This window comes from Plasmodium coatneyi, chromosome 10, assembly GCF_001680005.1.
Source record: "Plasmodium coatneyi strain Hackeri chromosome 10, complete sequence".
NCBI lineage: Eukaryota > Apicomplexa > Aconoidasida > Haemosporida > Plasmodiidae > Plasmodium > Plasmodium coatneyi.
Genome location: NC_033565.1, coordinates 653,734 through 673,090, shown reverse-complemented (window position 1 = coordinate 673,090; position 19,357 = coordinate 653,734). Strand labels below are relative to the sequence as shown.

Below are 19,357 nucleotides of genomic sequence, written 5' to 3'. Positions count from 1 at the left end.
GCACACTTTCGCAAGTGTTTTACCTGCCTGTGTAGTGTGACCGCGGCACTTACGCAATTACCAATGAGTGTTTTACATCAGGTTTGAAGAAACTAAAAGGATATCCATTTCATGTTTTTCGTTTTGTCTGCATAGCCGTTTAATTGGAGGAAAGTTTTTCCGTAAATTCTGCGTGAATTTTTTTCACAAAATTATGTTTTTTTTTTTTTTTTTTTTTTTTTCACCGCGCCTCGTGCACATAATATACGCGCTTCAATAACGCATTTGCCATTTAAGAGGAAGCGGTCATTGTCACCTCTATGAGTGCGTATTCTCATCGCGACTTCTCCCCTCTAAGAAGCTCCTCCGTTTCGTAAAAACTTCTCAATGGTGAAAAGTTGAGAGCTGTAACATCAAAATGGTGTAGCGGCTACTTTTTTTTTTTTTTGTCTGCTTCGCGTTTTACCTCCGTGTCTGCTCCATTTTGTCGCCGCTTTCCCACCCTCTGGGAGGCAAACTGAAGGGCAGATAAAAAAGGGCCACTGAAAAAGGAAAAACCAAAAGAACGCACAGTGCATGGTGAGAAAGGGTGTTCAGTGAGGAGGTACACATTTTGTCAACCTTACCATCTACGTGCTGTCTTTAATTAGGACTTTTGGTGCATTCACAAGGGGGGTTATCATATCCCTGTTGGTAGAGACTCCTCCGCAGGGCAAAATGAGCACGGTAAAAATGTCGTTCCAGTCGGGACATCCATTTCGAGCTGTTCTATCGTAAAAGTGCAGCACTCATCATGTGGTGAATTTTTTTTTCCTTTCCACATGATCAGAGAAGACGCACGAAGGAGAATTCGAAAAGCTCCAAAAAGAAAGAAGGCAAGAGAGAGCAAAACGGGTTAGGTAAAATAGGAAACAAAGAATTACATTATGTTGTTAAGCTACACTCGGACGAAGAAAATAACAGGAACAGCACAAATAAGAACAAGTACAAACATGCAAAGAAGAAGAACAATAAAAGACGAAGCTTATCAGTACTGGTCCCCAATTACCAAAAAGACATAGTAAATAATATCAAACTGGCTGACAAGCTGTATAAATTAACAGCTAATAAAAGCTCAGACGAATCGGAAGACGATAATCGTATAAAAAGGAAAAACTCAAAAAGGGACAAAAAAAATGACTCGAAGAGCAAGAAGAACAAACATAGGAGAAGCCTCACCTGTGGAAGTTACCACTCCGATAGTGAAAACAGTGTGGACAGCGCGAAAAATAACAAGAAGGTCGATATAAATATTAATGAAGTACAGACAAAGTACAAAAATAAGAACATAAAAATTATTTACGACGATGGGTATTCGAAGAGAATTGTCGTCCGGGGGGATAAAAGGAAGGCAGGGAGCAGCGACGGGGAGGACGAATATGAAGACGAAAGTGACAGCGATGAGCAGAGTGATGACCAAAGTGATGATCAAAGTGATACCCAAAGTGATCGTGAAAGCGAATCAGATGAGGAACGTCGATGTGGAAGCCAAGGGGAGGAACATTCTAAAGGCTACAACAGACGAGCGCGCAAAAAAAAACACAGTGGAAGAAAAAAACACAAGGAAGAAAGCAAACCAACCAAGAGGAAGAAAAAAAAATTCGCCAAACGACACTCCACAACGTTGAGTGACAGTTACTGCGAGGAAAAGAGGAAAAAAAACATCCACAAGGGGAGGAGGGAATTCTCGACTCAGAAGTTCGTAGGGGCGAGAAACAGAAAGGAGAGCAGCGAACCGATAGACAGGAATTACAAAGAAGATAAAAATTATGGACAAAGGGCAAAGAAGGACTACTACCCTAACATGTATGAAAGAGAACATAGTGAAAATAGAAATAAAGACAAAAATAATAACACGTTTCAAGATGTAGAGATCTTTAATCCATGCACAGACAGAGGCAGAAAAGCGATGACGTACCAAACATTGAGCACAAGGAGTGACCAAGTGAAAAACAACTTTTTCCTAAACATTAAGGACATAGTTTTTAAGCTGCACCTGAACTTACAAAACATTAAGGAAATACTGAAAAACAAAAATGACTATATAACGAGCTTGCTAGAATCGTCATACAGAAATATTCTTGAAAATGTAAAACGCAACGCAATAAAGCAGGACAATTTTTACAGGATAATTTTTCACGACTTGTTTAATTTATTGAATGAATTTATCATGGTGGATGATTATACAAAGAAGTTTTTCTTCAGCATCGAGACGGAGGTAAGACAAAGGTGCTTGGAAAATATTAAGAACGAGTTTTACAATTTCATCAATAGGTACTTGCCCTCGGGGGAGAGGAGAAGTGTGTATAGCCCCAACAGAGGCGGGAACGAGTTGAATCCGCAGGATATGTACAAACACATCATGGATATGCATCAATCTGCCAACAAGCGGAAGAGCCTCTATTCTGCCCTGGCGTCCTACAACACTGGGGTGGGGCCCACCGGGAGTGGCTTACCCGGTGAATACCAGACCCACCCCGACATGCAGAGCATCTTCCCCCTCAATAGCCTACAACGGATGGAAGGTGGGAGGAACGAGCTGGGAAAAATCGACACCATGGGAAACAACCTCCCACTTAAAGTAAAAAACGCAAGCATCTTGCAAAATATAAACGAGCAGGAAGATGCCGTGGATTACCTAAAAGGAATTGTAAAAAGCGAAAAGGAAAAAAACATAAAATTGGAGTTGCAGTATGATGAACTGAAACAAAAATACGATCTGTTGAAGAAGAAAAGAGAAGAAGACATCACCAAGGAAGTTAATATGTCTAAAAGTATCGCAGATGAAGAAGATAATTTTTTTAAAAAATTTTATCAGAGTCAGTCATTTATCAAATTGGAGGAAAAAAAACTGGAGGACTCATCCAAGAGGATCGTCGACGAAAATGTTCGTCTGACCAGGATGAAGGAAATGAACGAAAACAGCAAAAGGGAAATAGAGAAAGACATGAACGATATCGAGGTTAGGAGGAAAGAAATTGAAAAGGACAAAGGCGATGTCGAAATTCAGAAAAAGGAGATCGAACTTGCAAAAGAGGAGATGAACAAACAAAAAAAACAATTGGAAGAAGAACAGGACATACTAAATCGGAGGAAGAAAGAATTGGAGGAGGAAAACTCCATGCTAGATAACACCAAAAGGGAGGTGGATGAACAAAATGATTTGATAAAGGAAAAAAGGGCGCAGCTGGACGAGCTGAACAAGTTACTGGACGAAACGCAGAAGCGCGTGGAGGAGGCAGACAACACACTGCGTCAGAAGCAGAAAGAAATTGACGACACAGATGTGCTGCTAAACGAGAAACAGAGCACCATGCAGAGAATGTGCACCTTAATGGGAAGGGACAGCCAAAATCAAATAAGGGAAGAAGGGGACACTTTGGAGGGGACAAATAATAAATTGAAGAGGGGAAGTACCCAAATGAAGTCTAACGAGACGGAGCACAGCGTACAAAATGATGACCCAAATCAGCAACCTGACAGTGGGAACGAACCCCACAAAAGAGAAAACGAAGAGAGCAACACATTCTATATGCAATGTGATAACCCTAGTTATACACCCAGTGGGGGGGCTATCACGGATAAGCAGGGCACTCTCACTTTAGAAAAATCGTCAACACGGATGGTGGAGAACGCCAAACGAAGCAGCGTTCTGTCTTACTTAGGGGACTCGAAATTTTCTCTGAAAGATGCTTCGACGAGGAACAGCAACATGTCGCCATTAAGTGGTACCCCCCAAAATGGTCAACTTGCGCTAAATGATAAAAACGCCCTAATGATGGAGAAGGAAATTGCGGAAAGGGAAAAGGCCCTTTTAAGTAGAGAGGAAAAACTCAATGAGGAAAAAGAACAAATTGCTCAGCAGATGAACGAACTTAGAATTTTACGGGATAACATTTCGAGCAAAACGGAGGAACTCCATATATGGGAAGAGGAACTAAAAAGGAAAGAATTACACCTACTAGGCATGCAACAAGAAGGAGACGGTACACAGCAGGAGGGACAACCAAATGCCCCTTCAAACAGAACCAACACCCTCCTTTGTAACGCAGAAGAAACGAACAGTTTGGGAGGAAATGACTCTAATGGAGGAGTCGAAAATCATCAAATGAGCCACGTGGGAACACCTCAAACTGAAAGCGATCATAAGAACACCAGCCAACCGCATGACGAAGCTGAAATAAACGAATCACTACAAAAAGGGGATAGCACACATTTGGAAGGTACCAATTCTTCACAGGAGAAAAATATCAACGACAGTTCTTCCAACCCGTGCGGATCTTCTTCCCCAACAGGTGACAACTTAGACGCAATAAAAAGCAACCTGAGCAACTGTTTGGATGAAATAGCTAAGTACAAACTATTGCTAAAAAGTAGAGACGAAGAAATTTGTTCATTAAAGACACAACTGGGAAGGCAGCAAGGTGAAGCCAACTGGAACGGAGATGCTACACAAGAGGGGAACAACTCGGGGGATAATTCAAAAATGGGGGATTCTCCTAGCAATACGGGTAATGCGGCGGGAGGGATAAATGGACAAACTGATTCTTCTTCCCTGTCGGGTGATTTGGGTAATACAGCCATGGGTTCTTTGAAGCAGCCAATCGGATTTTCAGGCCCCGAGCCTGAGCAGAGTAAGGTACGCACCGAAAAAACCCGCACCAACCCAACGTAACGCAATTGCAGAGACGCAGTTGCTTGGATGTAGTTGCCTACCCTTATGTGCCAAAAGAAAGGTGCCTCATAAATATTGACCAAAGGGGAGTAAAATAAGTAGGCAACTGGGCACAAAGAGGCAGCGCTTATCCTGCACAAAGTGCAGAACATGGCATCATTCCATGGGTGGAAGGACAATGAATACATAGCACAGCATTCCGTTTTGCATTTGAAAATATAAGTGGAAACTATAACAGATATACCCACGTTTAAAAGGGACGATCGGGACGATTGCCCATATGTGCATATATAAATGGCAAACGTATCTGTGTGTGTATATATAAGTGCCTACCCGCATGTACAAATCCTTTCCTTTTCTTTGTAGCCAAACTCAGAAGGGACCGAATTAAACGCTCAGAAGACGATGAAAAGTGTTATTAGCAGCGAGCTAATCACGTTATACAAAGAGATAAGCAAAATAAAAGAGGAGTACAACAAGAGCATCCTTAAAAAAAATGAGTTCATAGGGGGCCTCCTGCACAATTTGTAAGCACATAAGCGCATGTACATACATGAGGGGAGGTGGACCAAGCACCTCTATTACCTCACTTTTTTTGCATTCCACCTAGTAAACATAATTGGGTCAGATGACGCAGCTCTCATCGACCTGCTCATGTACGATTGTCTAACGTGGGACTGAAAGTGCATTCACGTGTTCACCCAAAAATGCACAATCGGGACGGAGTTGGGGACAAGATATGCGTCTTTTCCTGGCGCCCTTTCTTTGTATTACCCCGCGGAGTTAACCACGCTACCCGAAATGGAAAACGTCATTTGGAAGGATAGAAAAAACATTCCGTTTTTCCCGCATGTCCAACTCTCTCAATTCACAAAATGGACGAACTGCTTTTTCCATTACACCCTTCCCTTCAGCTTTAACGAAATGAGAAACAACTACAAGTTGAAGGAAAATTTTTACCAGAAGGAATCCATCAAATATCAAGCCCTCATTAGCGATAAGGAATGCTACATAAACGAACTTAAGTAAAAAGAGGGTTTCTCCTTTTCGCTGATTAGCCACTCGTCAGGTGTTCCCGCGCGCACAAGAATGATGCCCTCCTTTCTTTCCTTATTCACGTCTCACTCGCTCTTTTTTTTTTACCCCCCGTAGAAATGCGTTACAGGAAAAAAAAGCGAAGGAGGTGTCCTACAAAAAGATGCTACTCAAAATGAATCAAATAAACGATGCGTACAAATTAAAAAATAAAAGAAGCTTGTCCACCGTGGAAATGTTGAAGCAAGACATAAAGCTGCTAAATCAAGACGTCTTAAAAAAAAAAGAAATGGTAAGTTTTGCATAATGGTGCCTATATGCGCAAGAAAGCGTTATGCGTGCGTACACTGGTATGTACACACATGGGTAAAAAAAATGGCTTGAGCAAATTTGACCCCGTAGGGGCCACATCACCTTGTAGAATCGTCACGCACGTGTGAGGAGTACATATTCGTGTTATTTTCCCCACGCGTATACGCATGCAGTAGCCATGTTCCATACGCGCGCATATTTCCGCGCACTTGAGCATATATAAGCATACGTATGTGCGTATGCATACTTACGAACATGCCGCTATCCAAATGTACACGCCCGCAATTCACACGTACATATACATATGTTCCCCTTTTGAAGATTAAAAAATTCGAAGTAGCTCAGTGATGATATGGGTAAATTAAAAAAAAAAAAAAAAAAACGGCTTTTTAAAAACATGCACGGAGCGAAAATTAAAATTGACGAGCGTGCAAGTGCTGAAGTGAAAAAATCCCCCTCCCCTTTTTACAGTTTAAATTTTACTTAATTTTACTTAATATTGCTTAATATTGCTTAATTCGATTCAGTTGTATTAATTTGGTTTCATTTAATTTTATTCACTTCATTTCAGTTTTAATCCACTTCAGTTTGATCCATTTCAGCTTAATGCAAGCCAATTCGATGTAATTAAGTTTGACTTCAATTCACTTTAATTCACTTCAATTTGCTTCATTTTAAGAAATTAAAACAAATTGAAGTGTCATCGAAGCGCGAGCACGTTATGCTGAGAGATTGCCAAGTTATGTAAGGCCAATCATTCGCTCGGCATTTTGAAGTGAAGCGCGGCCTTAATTTGTGCCCCCAACGTATGACGACTTTGCCCACATACGAACATACATGCGAGCATGCATACATGCCCTCACGTGTGCAAAGTTTGAAATTGAAGATCCTCGAATTTTCAGCCCAACCCTTTTTTTATGCCTCCCGCCATCGGCCTACATCCCCCCAGTACACATTCCACATACATACGTACATACCACGCCAATATATAGAGTCCTTTTTTCCCCCTTTAAAAATGCAAAAGGGAGAAGCAGCCCCCTTTACCCATTTTTAATAAATAAAAATAAAAAGAACATTTTTGCTGTAAACAATGAAACAAAATTAATTCCCACATTTGTAGTGTCCATTTTAGCATGTACAAATGTGGTAATACACACCAGGAGAAAATACACCTTTCAAATGAACATGCTTATTTTCCCATTTTTAACAAAATAAAAGACTAGCTGCTTTGCTTTCCGCCGCCTTTTTTTTTTTTTTTTTTTTTTTTTTTTCGTCAACTCGCTTTGATAAAAAAAGAAGAAAAAGGAGAAAAAAAAAGGGAAAGCAGTTTATTTTGTATAAATCAAACAAATGGGTAAAAAGAACAACAAAACTCCAAAGAATCTTCACCAGGTTGTCAACACACAATTAAAAAACAAACCCTCCTTAAAAGTAATACTTTTTCAATAAAACAGAAAAGACATGTCAGGAAAATCAATACAATTGTACAATTATGAAAAATGCGAGCATTACATGTGATTATCCTTTTGCAACATTTCCAAGTCTTTTCGTTCATTTTTTTGATTTAAAACTTATCCGTGCGCACAAATTATGAGCGTCATCCTATTTCGCCATTTAAAGAAAAAAAAAAAAAAAAAAAGAATGCAGTAAGATTATTCGAGTTCCCACTTCAAAATATTTGTTTTTCCCCCTCCTTGTTTTTCCCATTAGTGGCGTTTAATTAATAAAGAAGCCAACTTCTTCGATAAGGCGTTTGAAGAAAACCTATTAAATGTAAAAAACTGAGAGTTTGCACTTATGCGCGTCAAAGGAGTGTCACCGTGCGAACATATGAGCAATCTGCAGTTTAATCACCTCCACACTACAACACACGCATAATTATAAACACACCTACGCGCGAACCCCCCTGAGCGGATGCAAACTCTGGCCATCGGCTGCGAAAATCTGAGCCTTTAAAAACGCTGCCACAAATTTTACTCCTATTTCCCCCCCCCCATTCTTAAACAGTTCCAAAAAATGTCCTTAAATGAAGATGATTATTCATCAAAAAAAGAAGATCATGTAGAAGAAAAAATTATACAAAAACGTAAAAAGTTTAAAAAAAGAAAAAAAAAGCGAAAGGTAAAGGTAAAGGTAAAGCAATACATAACAAGGAATGTGTTAAACAAAAATCGGCCCTTTGCTTTTTTTTCTTTTTTTTTTTTTTTAAATGTGTACACAGTATAACATTCTATGCCATCCAAACGAATAAATATTTGAACGTATTTCTGCGCAATTCCGCCCGTTGATTGCTAACATTGCTTACACGAAAAGATACATCATGCGTGTGCAAAATGGCAATTTGTTTCACCACTGAAACGAAGGCCTTTTATTTCGTTTTGCTTTTTTACGCGCGTAGAAGATTCATCGATTAGACCATTGCATGTGTGTCTATATGTCGCATGCTCCTACTTGCGCGCACATATGTATGCGGTGTATTTGCTTAACCGCGTAAACAAGGCCTTTTGCTTTTATTGTAATTTTTGCGCTTATTTTTTTTTTCCTTTCCCCCCCTCTTCTGCTTTTCAGGTTAAGGGCAAACCGAGGAAGATCTTTCACAAACCAAAAAAAGGAAAATTCACTAGAGGGTGACCTTAATTTGTCTAATTCAGATCATTTCATTTTTTTTCATTTTCCTTTATTTTCTTTTATTTTTTTCGGTTAAAGATTAGTGTGTATTTTGTTATATTGCTTCTACTTAGATGCCACTCGGCTGTTCCCTGGCTGTCATTTTGTCACCATTCCTCCCTGATGGTGTATAATTAAAAGTTTTTTTTTTTTTTTTTTTTTTTTTTTTTCATTCGCGCTGCTTTAAAAAAAATGTGCTAAAAGAAAACTGGGGTTTGGTTTAATTTTATCATCGTTTTCATTTTATGCATAATTTTATGCCAATTTACGTGCCCAGTTTTACGCCCGAATTAGCGTCTAGCATTAACTTTATAATTAAGCATAAATGAATTTCATAGTCCACGATTTTTCCCAAAACGGGGGGAAAAAGGGCCGTTAAAGCGGGTGCAATCATAAGAGGCGTGTTTTTACGCACACTCTGGTGGGGGCGCATGCGGGAGGGTTCCTCTCCGTGATGATAGCACTCACACAGCGTCACATGAATTGAACGGTAATTGCCAGCTGAGCCAACAGATTCGATAATAAATTTAAGCCCTCTTTCCCGTTAGCATGTCTAATGCACAACTTCGCGTTGCTTTTGCGTCTATTACAAAGGAAGTCATACTCCGGTTCATAGGTAACTACGAACGCGCCGCTCTTCCTGACAGCATCTTTTATCTCATCATCTGATACGCAATCCCTTATGTTATGGAGAATGAGGTAAGTTGCTTCTACATGATTGCAGTCTTCCAAGTTGTAGTTAACACCGTCGTGTAAAATAGACTGCATATGTACTCTGAACAAAGCCCTGGAACCCTTCTCTATTGCTTCTTGAAGGATTTTCTTCTTTTCATCATCATATACTTCTTTTCCAAGAAATGACTTCCTGTTAAAGTTTCCCTTTTCACAAGATTGTAAATAATCGGACGAATTAAAGGACTGTTCCGAGTACTTCCTGCTGTCGATGGGGGAATACATCCAATTGCAATTCAAAGTAGTTGGCATGATTTTTTCACATGGAGCGTTGTGGTTAATATCTGGTGTTTTCCTTCCAAATAAATCACTATACAGAGGGTTCACCTTCCTTTTTTCCTCCTTCTCGTTGTCCACATTGGTTACATCTTTGCTGATGCGATGGGTCACGACTTCGGTTGTGTTTTCGCACCCCTTCTGATAGGGTTGTTCCATTTTATTATCATAACAATCAAAAATATGACTGGAGTTCATATAACTTCTTCTTTCCTCTAGGGAAATATCAGCATTATTGTTTTTATACGTATTTATATAGTTAAAATTTGTAGGGTATAACTTTTCCAAGCAAGGGGGTCTATGTGCTCTTTTCTTTTCTTCTCCATTTTTTGTATCTCTGGAAAGATGAAATGGATATACATCTGGTAAGGCATCTTCATTCTTTTCGGAAAATTTGGAAAGATCTAACTTCATTTTGTTGGCAGCTAAAATAGTTATGTTATCATTCCCTGCGAGGCTGTTAAAATGGATTTCCTTGGCTGACAAGTTATTGTACTTTGGGACAAAGGTATTCGCTTTACCTTTCGGATTGGTAATTTTCTCCTCCTCACTTCCCTCATAATTGAATATCTTTGTATGACTCATTGCTCTCTCTCGGTTGGAGCAGAAATTTTGATACCGTTTGTCTACATCGTAGTTGTGCACGCTTAGCTTGTTCCCATCACCGTCATTTTGGGTATGTCCCTGGGGGGAACACTCGGCTGCTCCTACCGAGGCACAACTGGCATTACCATGTTCATTTGGCAGTCCGTTTGGTGAATCGCTTCCTACATCGCATCTTACCCCGCTTCCCGACTCCTCCTTTTCGGGACCCCAATTAGAGGCCCCTTTCCTACCCAAGCGGAAATTTTCCAAATTATCCGGTCCCCACATTGACACTCCTTCATTTTCGTTTGGCCCCCCTGCACCGCCCTGATCGAACATGCTAGGATGCTGCGTGTTGTTCTTCTCGGGGGTGCCTCCACCACTGTAATTGTTCTGTTGCTGTGCCCCGTTATCATACTTCCTATTCGCATTGTCCGTATGACTAATATTATAGCTATGGAGAAAGGGATAACTATCTGGTACCCCATTATTATCATAAAAGCTACTTTTTTTTTTGTTGAATTTTGTTCTTTCTTCGTAGGATTCTTCATACTGTTGTGTGTAGCTAGCTACACTCAACTTAGACTTTTGCGGTGACGAGTCATTGCTATTACTTTTTACGTTTAACTGGTACAATTCGTACGTGTCATCATTGTTGTGATTTTTCGGAAGAGCAGCGTTCGCTGCACTATTTGACGTCGACAAATCGGGGGAGGGTACTTCATTGTTGGGGTTGCTGCTTCTAGTGCTATCGCTGCAGCTGTTTTGTGCAGCCTTGTTGTGAAAACTTCCTCTTTGGCTATTACTGGCACATTGCAGGGGGTCTTTCACGTTGTCACTATTTTGTACATATTCCCCTACATGGTTGTTGTTGCCATGGGACAGGGCAATCGTCCAATCGGGGCCAGCACCGGGCTTATTGGCATTCACATTTGGCATTTTGAGATAGTTGCTACGGGCGCGCTTCTTACAGTTGCTGCCCTTTTGGGCCTCTTCTTTCCTCTACAGGGCGGGGAACACTTCCGCACCTACTTGCCGGTAAAAGTGGATTTACCCGATGTCGCAAAAATGTTCCGCCCTCCCTTTTTCGATATATACTATTTTGCTTATTTAGACAACATGAACGTTAACAAGAAGTGTTGTTTAATTTTTTCCGCTACGTGAACGTTGTTAATTTGTGCTGCTATTAGTGCAGAATGTGTGGGCAGGGAATTTTTTCTTTTTCATTTATAATGACAAAAAAAAAAACATAATAATGGTTACGTTTTTGGTGTGTAATGGTGAACGGAAAAAATTGTTTTATTTTTTCCTCATACTTTAATTAGTGATTCTTTCCATGGTTGCAGAAGAAGAGGGAATTTAGGAAGCTTAAATAAGTCGAAAAATTGTAATCGGATGAGTGTACATTGTTTACATATTATGTGTATATTTCTTTTTTTTTTTTTTTTTTTTCCCGTTTTAATTTGTTCTATTTTAATTTCCTTTTTTTTAACCGAGTAGACTGTCATATGTGTAATTGATTTTTAACTTTTTTTTTTTTTTTTTTTTTTTCTAAAGTGTATAACGCGCAAATGCATGTGCACTGCTTAGAAATTACGTAAAACTGCTATTTTGTGAAGAAGAATCCAATAAGAACGAATGAGGAGGGGAAAAGAGGAAAATAACTATTCTCTGTCAAATGACTGTGCAGCGTACAATTCGAAGTGTGTTCCCTGCGCAATCGATCTTTTCACCAAAGAAGAAAGAAAAAAAATGTTATAAAAAGGAATTGTTAAGTACAACTGGGAAAGAATTGCGAAATTGGGAAACAAAGGAATTTTCAGCTGATTGAAAACATGTGAAAAGAGGGAAATTTTTTAACAGGGGTTTCAATCTGTCCGCGTTCCACGGCTCTGCTTTGTTTCGAGATTCAGCTCCTTTTGCAGAGGGGAAAATGGGTTAAACTTCTTCATTTCGCGCTTTGAGCGTAATTTCATTACACTTTATGTGTAATTCCCATTTAGCAAAACAAAAGGGAAAGAAAAAAAGCGGCTAATTTGCAAGTTGGCTATTTAAGAAAGAAAAAAAAAAAAAAAGTCACTTAAAAGGTGGACCACGTAAAACCGCAAAAAATGACCCAAAAAAAGGAAAAATAAAATGAAAGGGATTACCAATATGTTCCACCAGGTAATGCTTGCTTGTTCACGACTAGGTTCCTGTCGAATGTAGCACGAGAGGAATGTCAACGCGGCTGCTATGAGGAACGCCGGGAAAAGGCAAACTGAAACGCATAGGCCAAACGGGGGAACTTTAAATGCATGCAAAAATACGCTTCATAGTTTCTTCATTCAGTCGTGACATCCGCGGGGTGGATTTACGAAGCTAAACTAACTGAAATATATATATATATTTTTTTTTTTTTTCGGAAGGATTGCTTCTTCCTGACCCATGTTCAGGGCACGAATAATTCATAATCGAATATTTTCACCGTTTTGAAATTACCTGTTTGCATATTTGTGACAGTCCATGTGGCTGGTTTGGTTGGGAGGGAGGCGAACCTCTGCCAAGAATTAGGTTTTAACTTATTCTTTTTTCCTCCTGGTGAATGGTTAAAGGAAAAAGGGGAAATGAATTATCACTCTTATTAATATTCGTGTTCTCATGTTCATGCGCAAAAAGCACATTGTTGAAATATCTGACTACGCAAGGTTGCCATAATGGATGACAACTTCGTAAGCGACAAGGATGAACAGTTGTTGAAACTGCTGCTGAAAAATAGACCAACGGTAAAATACTATGTGTCATTTTGGTGATTCGCTCCATTGGGAAGTTTCCCAAATGTTCTCGCTCAGCGTGTTCACACGTGTATGAACAAATTTTATCTACCCCGTACGCGTGCGTATTAAGTACGTATGCAATATTCGCGTATCGATAGTACCAACCGTGCTGATGATTTTTCCCCGCCCTTTGCTCTTACCCATACCAGTTCAGCGAAGAATTGATTGACTACTACCTTTCCTACAGCGGATGTAGCGTAACGGAAAAGTCCTGCCTCAGATTCATTTCACTCATTTTGCATAAATCGATAGACAAAGTAATGGAAAGGAAAATCGTGCAAACTAACGTGAAAGCAATGTTTTCTTGCAATGTAACGTGAAAGCAGTGTTCTCTTTCTTAACAAGGAGAATGTTCACCTGCTTGAAAGAAATTACCCATTTATGATTCCTTTTCTTGTAGCTAATAGATCAGTCAACGGTTGTGCTGCCCAACGAAGCGCCCCATGGTAACGACAACCAGAAGTGTAAAGACAGCAGGGGTGAACTTAAGGTACCCATACATATGCACATACGCACATACGCACGCACATACATAATAATGATGCAAAAAATAGAACATACGATGGATCCTTTTTCTGTACTAAACGCATAAGTGCACAAAGGAAGGATTATTTTCGCCCACACACCTCACAGCATAATCGTATACATAAGATAACCCATATATGTCTGCCTTTATTTCCCCAACCCCTATACTGTAGAAGGAGCTGAACTGTGAAAAACTGATCGAAGCATTAAAAGAATTTGACCAAAACTATCAAAGTGAAGAAATAGTAAAGAATTTCAATCTGCTTAAGTAATAGCGAGAAGGAAAGCGAAGCAGAGTGGTGTCCATTCATTTTCTTTTTCCCAAGGCACATGGTACTTAACACGTTGTGCTTTTTAATTTTTTTTAAGTATTCGTCCAAATTGATCGAAATTTGTGAAAATTTCGTTCCCGCTTTATAGCGTCTTTTCAACCTGCCGAAAGGTACATTTCAGTTTTTCTTATTTTTTCCCTATTTTGAGGGGGAATTATTTTACAATTTTTTTTTTTAAGTTCAGCGTTAACAAAAAATTTTTTATTAACACTTATTGCGTGTATATCGGTATGAGCAAATAAGTTGCACACAAATGTAGGGCAAAATGCCACAAATTTTTTGAGAAAAATAAAAAATTCAAATGTTGTAAAAAAGAGATACACAAAAAATAGTAGGAGTAACGTAAGAACAAATCGAGGGGAATGTTCGCTTAAAACTTCCCTTTCCTTTTCCTTCCTGTGTATTTGCTGTCCCTCTTCACGTCCAGTCCCTAAAAAGGTGTGTGGAAAAAAAAAAAACAAACGAATTGACAAATATCCACATGACCATGTAAAAACGGTGAGCAAAATGGTATATAGGTTGGCTGCTTAATTGAAAATTGGGAAGAGCATATTATCCGTTGGCTTACCTTCATTCTTCTCTGATTCTTTTTCTTCAAAATCCATTCCTTGTTTTTTTTTATTTGTTTTTTTGTTTTCTTATTATGTCTGCGTTGTGGTGGGGAAAAAGTTGCTCGTGTGTAAGTGGTCATCTTAATACTTGCACAATTTGGGGGATATAATTGATGGTATAAAAAAAAAAAAAATGAACTAAGGGGCGTATGCAAACACATCATTCAAGCGCACATCGTTTCCACACACAGCTAGCTCCTCCTTTTGGCATTTTTACCTCCTGTTTGTGTTCGCAATATCATTATGTTCCTCGTCCTCCAAAGGCTCCGGAAGGTGCGAAACGACGGCGGTTCCTATCCACAAGCACAGGTAATATCTAAAGAGGAAAAGTCAAGACACATTTGGGAAGCATTAAGGAATGAGAAAAAATGTACGCATAAATAAATATGTGCATTTTATCCCTGAAAGGAAGTTTAATTTTATTACTTTTTCGACTTTGCCGAATTTGGAAAATCCACGACAACACCACCACCGAAGCCAGCCTTCATGGCGAAGCTCGTGAGGGTTTCAATTTGTTCTGCGGAGTCTGGGTAAAACTGAAAGACCTGCAAGAGGGGGTGATGAATGCACGCAGGTAAGTACACCCGTTCGTGAATACAACACTAATGAGGAATGCGTTCTTATCTGTCATGCGTAATAGATGCCTTCTAGTACCCTAAACAGACGAACATCTGTGAGGCGCGCGCACTACGAGTTGATGCTTACCGCCCTGGCTCCTCGTTTCATGCAGTTATATAGCCACTTAAAGAATGTGCTAATTCTGACTTTGGGACTTTCGTCCTTCTTGTCCCAGTTGCATAGCCACTGAAGGGCAGATATGCTGAAATAGGGGTGGAAAAAAACATACAAACATTTTTAAATAAACGCTCTCCGGTGTGAAGAAAGAAGTGCATTGAACGAATCAGTAGTAAAAAAGGGATTGTCTACCTGACTACTCCGTCGAAAATGCACGGCTGGAATCTCATCACTGAGAAGGTCGGGCGGGAAATAGAAAAACAGGGAAACGGTGAAATGTGAAAAAGTCGGTTAGGCGTGCATAAGCCGCTTAATAGAATATGCAGTAGTGTACTCATCCCATGGATGTAATAATCCCAATGTGCAATTTTCTTTTTCTTTTGCATGTGGGCACATCGCGAAGGTTACGTTTTCCCATGTCGGCTAGGATCATGTCCCCTCCGTGGTGGGCTTCATTCTGCAATCCCGCTTCTGCAAAGACGAAGAAGCAAAATGTTACATGTTGTTTTTATATGCACATGCGAAGCGGTATGGACCCATAACTTGGGACATAGGTCAAAATGACGGGGAAGAAAAAATTGCCAGTACTTATCATATGAATGCTGATGTCAATTCCTATCCAAAAGTGATCGGATTCGTTCAGGGTCATTCCACTTATTCCTGATCCGCATCCAATGTCTAGCAGCAAGCAGGGGCTCTAAAAAGGGGAAAACCAAAAAACAGCAAAATAGTTAACGCGAAAAGTGGAGAAGGCGTGGAAAAATTCTGTATGCGCCTCATTCGAAATGGCGAACATGCAAAATTGAGTGATGCCACATTTTGACTTACTTCCGGGAGTACCAGCAATTCTAAAGCTCGCTCAGTCATTTGGGACTGAATGTCCCTGATTCTGGAATTGCGGACGTATTTTTTGGCTTCATCCTCGTTATAAAACTGTAAGGGGTTTTTTGGGCGTGTGTATGTATATGCAAAATGGTCTTTGTGGTGAATATAGAACTACATATGCTTGTACGTATAGGGAGACACAGAATGTAGATCTAGGGGTCTACAATTTCATCTATCATGATGGTAAATCGTTATGCCTTTTGTTCGACTATTTTTCTTAATTACAATGTCAGGGGGGGAAGAATACTCTGGCCTAACCATCTCCTCTAAGATACTTTAAGTACAATCATTTAGAAAATATTTTTTCTTTTTTCAATTTTGAATTAAATTTTTAAAAGTTTTTTTGTTGCAACAAAAAAGCGGGTCTACATGTAATGACAGGAGAATCAGTAGGTACTCCTGTGGAAGTAAACTCTTTGTATGTTCCTCTATCCCTGCGTTCGTACGTATGTTATTGGCATGCCAATTTACGTGAATTTATGTGTTCCTCTTCAATATGTATTTGACGTCCGTTGCAGCATAGCAGTGGTAGGATACTGCTGATTCTTTAACATAATTTCTTCAGCACAGCGACAGGATAAGGCGACATAAAAACACGCATAGTTAGGATGATACAGATTTTACGTAGTCTTATAGAGCTACAATAATACGTTCATTTGTTGAAGTCGTCCATTCGCAATTCCTGGGGTACAATTTTATGCATACAAAATTAGAGAAAAATCTACCAAAAAAAGTTGGAACAAGGAAAAACAGTTTCCAACGAGGATGTCAAAATTTATTGTTATGGGAAATATCCGTTTGTGCTATGCTTTGATTACGTGTGGCGGGAGGGAATAATTAAAAAAAAAGCAGCTAAAATTCTACTACCTCCAAAACGCTAAAATGGTTCATTTTGTGGTTTTTAAATGAAAACGTTTTACATTTTTCGTTCATGTTCAGCGCGTTTGCATATTTAGCATTATTCATATGCTATATTTTTTGCCGCGTCCGTTGCCATTTTTTTTTCCCCCGTTCTGTTACAATTTCCGCGAATTGGCTACAGAGGTGTAGCAGTTGTAATTTGATCAGGTTAACGGGTTATTCGCGGATTAACAGGTTATGTTGTTCATTATTTAGAGAATTATTTGACGGGTTATATGGCGTATTATTTATTTTATTTTTTTTTTTAAATGGTCCCATTTTGTTGCCAAGCGTGAAAAAGTAAAATGGTGGCGCTTCGAAAAGACTACACAAAGTGGCAAACGGACAAAGCATGTTGGAATATTCTTTTCGCTGTTCTTTTTCTTTTTCCTTTTAAAAAAATGGCACAACAGTGGACAAGCGGCGAACAAACGGCGGATTCACGGCGGACATTAGACATTTGCATTTTCGAGGCACAAAATGGGGAAAAAAAAAAGGGCAAATAATAAATGGAAAAGTGAGAAATTTCCTCTTATAGACAATGGCGTGTATATAAAAACTCGCCTTCATTTTGACGTACCTCAGAAAAAACAAATATGATAACGGTTGATCAGTGCGGAGATAAAATTTCGAAAGGGCGTGGCGGCAAACTGGGTGAAAGTTGATAAAACGAATGAGACGAATTGACCATAAATAAATGCATGGTGGGGGCATACGTCTACCCCTCTGCGGTTTCGTAATACATTTCCTATGCTTTATAGTGGCATCACTTTATGTTCCTCGAACGCATTCAAATGAGTGTACGCACGTATGTTCCTATTTCTGAATGGAAAAATTGGCCTTACCGCATTTTTTTGCAAAAAAAGGGAAAAAATACAAAACTGGCATTTTAAACTTGCTACTCGAATTTTCGTTTTGTCTGCCCTTGGATCATTTCTTTTAAATGGTCACTTTTGCCAAGTATAAAAATTTTACAGTAGGGCGCACATAAAAAAAAAATTAATTCACGCATGTGTACAAAAAGTGGAAATTAATCGAATGAGTGGAAATGAAGAGCGTTTCTTCTGCGATACGCTTTTAGCCATGTGCTAAAAGGAATATTATTCCTGGGGAATTATTTTTACATGCTACGTGTTCGTGAGTATTTTTTTTTTTATTCTTCCAGGCCGTTTGTCCATTTTGACAAGCAGTAATGCTTAGCAGTGCTTCGTCATGCTTATTACCATTTAGCAATATTTTCAAATGCAAACATTCGAGTAATCTTTTCCCCCTTTGTGCCACTTTGTCGCATGAAGTGCGCATTATTTGGGGGCCCATACACGTAGTGTTTCACTGTACTTTCCGTTCTTCGCAGTTTGTTTTAACTTGGTCGCATATACACTTATATGTATATATACATATGTATGTATTTTTTTTTTTTTAAATCTTCGTTTGTGCCACCCCTGCACACGCTTTTTAATCTTTCCGCTCTTGCCCAACTTGTTTTCAAAGCAATGTTTGTGGTGTGGATGCATAATGTGTACTTGTGAATGCATACATACCAGTGCACGCATGTGTGCCCCTTGATCAGCTTGGCACAAATTTCCGAACTGGATGCAGTAACATCATCCATATTTGTGTATACAATACTGTGAAGTATACTTTTTTATGTGGTTTTTTTTTTTTTTTTTTTCTTTGTTCTATAATTTGGTAATATCAAAGCATTTTATAGATACCCTTTTTCTCGCATTCCTGACTTAAATTATTCCTTTTGAAGAACATGTTACTAGTTCACTATACCACCCTATATTTGTGAAAGTTATTTTGAAGTGATCTGAATGGCCCGTGGATGCCATGAACATTCAGTAAAAGGTAAACATAAAGGGGAAGACAAAAAACATGCAAGATAATGCAAATGTCAATACAATCAGACGCCTCCCCCATTTTAGCAAATTTGTGTTGGCTTCACATTCTGCACAATTTGGTGCACTTCTTCGCCAAAGTGGTGGATAGAAATAGATTTTTATTTGATTTTTGCCCATTTTTTTTTTAGAATAAATTAATGTGAGGAACAACGTCGAGACAGGTAGAATTGTGCGTCTTCTTGTCCAGGTGTAGTAATGCATCCATGTAGGTGAATGCCTCTACTCCGTTACTCACACAGCTTAATAATTTCTTCACTTTTGAGCTCTTATCGTGTATACGCAGAAGCGCGCACGTACGTACGTACAGATTTACATGTAGGTACTTTGGACAGGGAAGGCGACCTCTCAA

The 19,357-nt window shown here is 39.3% G+C and overlaps 5 protein-coding genes across 5 annotated transcripts; 3 read left to right on the top strand and 2 right to left on the bottom strand.

The window, feature by feature from the left end:
• Positions 1 to 696: 696 nt before the first annotated feature.
• PCOAH_00029430 (Uncharacterized protein) lies at positions 697 to 6,035 on the top strand (the record flags this gene model as incomplete). Its single annotated transcript, XM_020059745.1, has 6 exons — positions 697 to 705; positions 809 to 4,689; positions 4,951 to 4,975; positions 5,060 to 5,220; positions 5,608 to 5,718; positions 5,846 to 6,035. The coding sequence occupies 6 exons, from the start codon at positions 697 to 699 to the stop codon at positions 6,033 to 6,035; spliced, it is 4,377 nt and encodes a 1,458-aa protein (XP_019915216.1).
• Positions 6,036 to 7,390: 1,355 nt separating this feature from the next.
• On the top strand, positions 7,391 to 8,671 carry PCOAH_00029420 (Uncharacterized protein; the record flags this gene model as incomplete). Its single annotated transcript, XM_020059744.1, has 4 exons — positions 7,391 to 7,471; positions 7,751 to 7,813; positions 8,048 to 8,161; positions 8,609 to 8,671. The coding sequence occupies 4 exons, from the start codon at positions 7,391 to 7,393 to the stop codon at positions 8,669 to 8,671; spliced, it is 321 nt and encodes a 106-aa protein (XP_019915311.1).
• Positions 8,672 to 9,181: 510 nt separating this feature from the next.
• Positions 9,182 to 11,239, bottom strand: PCOAH_00029410 (Uncharacterized protein; the record flags this gene model as incomplete). The annotated part of the gene is made up of 1 exon (XM_020059743.1): positions 9,182 to 11,239. The coding sequence occupies one exon, from the start codon at positions 11,237 to 11,239 to the stop codon at positions 9,182 to 9,184; it is 2,058 nt and encodes a 685-aa protein (XP_019915461.1).
• Positions 11,240 to 12,727: 1,488 nt separating this feature from the next.
• PCOAH_00029400 (Uncharacterized protein) lies at positions 12,728 to 13,913 on the top strand (the record flags this gene model as incomplete). Its single annotated transcript, XM_020059742.1, has 4 exons — positions 12,728 to 13,065; positions 13,266 to 13,373; positions 13,517 to 13,606; positions 13,815 to 13,913. 4 exons carry the CDS (start codon positions 12,997 to 12,999, stop codon positions 13,911 to 13,913), a joined length of 366 nt encoding a protein of 121 aa, XP_019915380.1.
• Positions 13,914 to 14,343: 430 nt separating this feature from the next.
• PCOAH_00029390 (Uncharacterized protein) lies at positions 14,344 to 16,728 on the bottom strand (the record flags this gene model as incomplete). The annotated part of the gene is made up of 10 exons (XM_020059741.1): positions 14,344 to 14,403; positions 14,542 to 14,620; positions 14,802 to 14,900; positions 15,011 to 15,129; positions 15,290 to 15,404; positions 15,512 to 15,551; positions 15,728 to 15,790; positions 15,908 to 16,016; positions 16,148 to 16,252; positions 16,430 to 16,728. The coding sequence occupies 10 exons, from the start codon at positions 16,463 to 16,465 to the stop codon at positions 14,344 to 14,346; spliced, it is 825 nt and encodes a 274-aa protein (XP_019915504.1).
• Between the last annotated feature and the right edge of the window lie 2,629 nt (positions 16,729 to 19,357).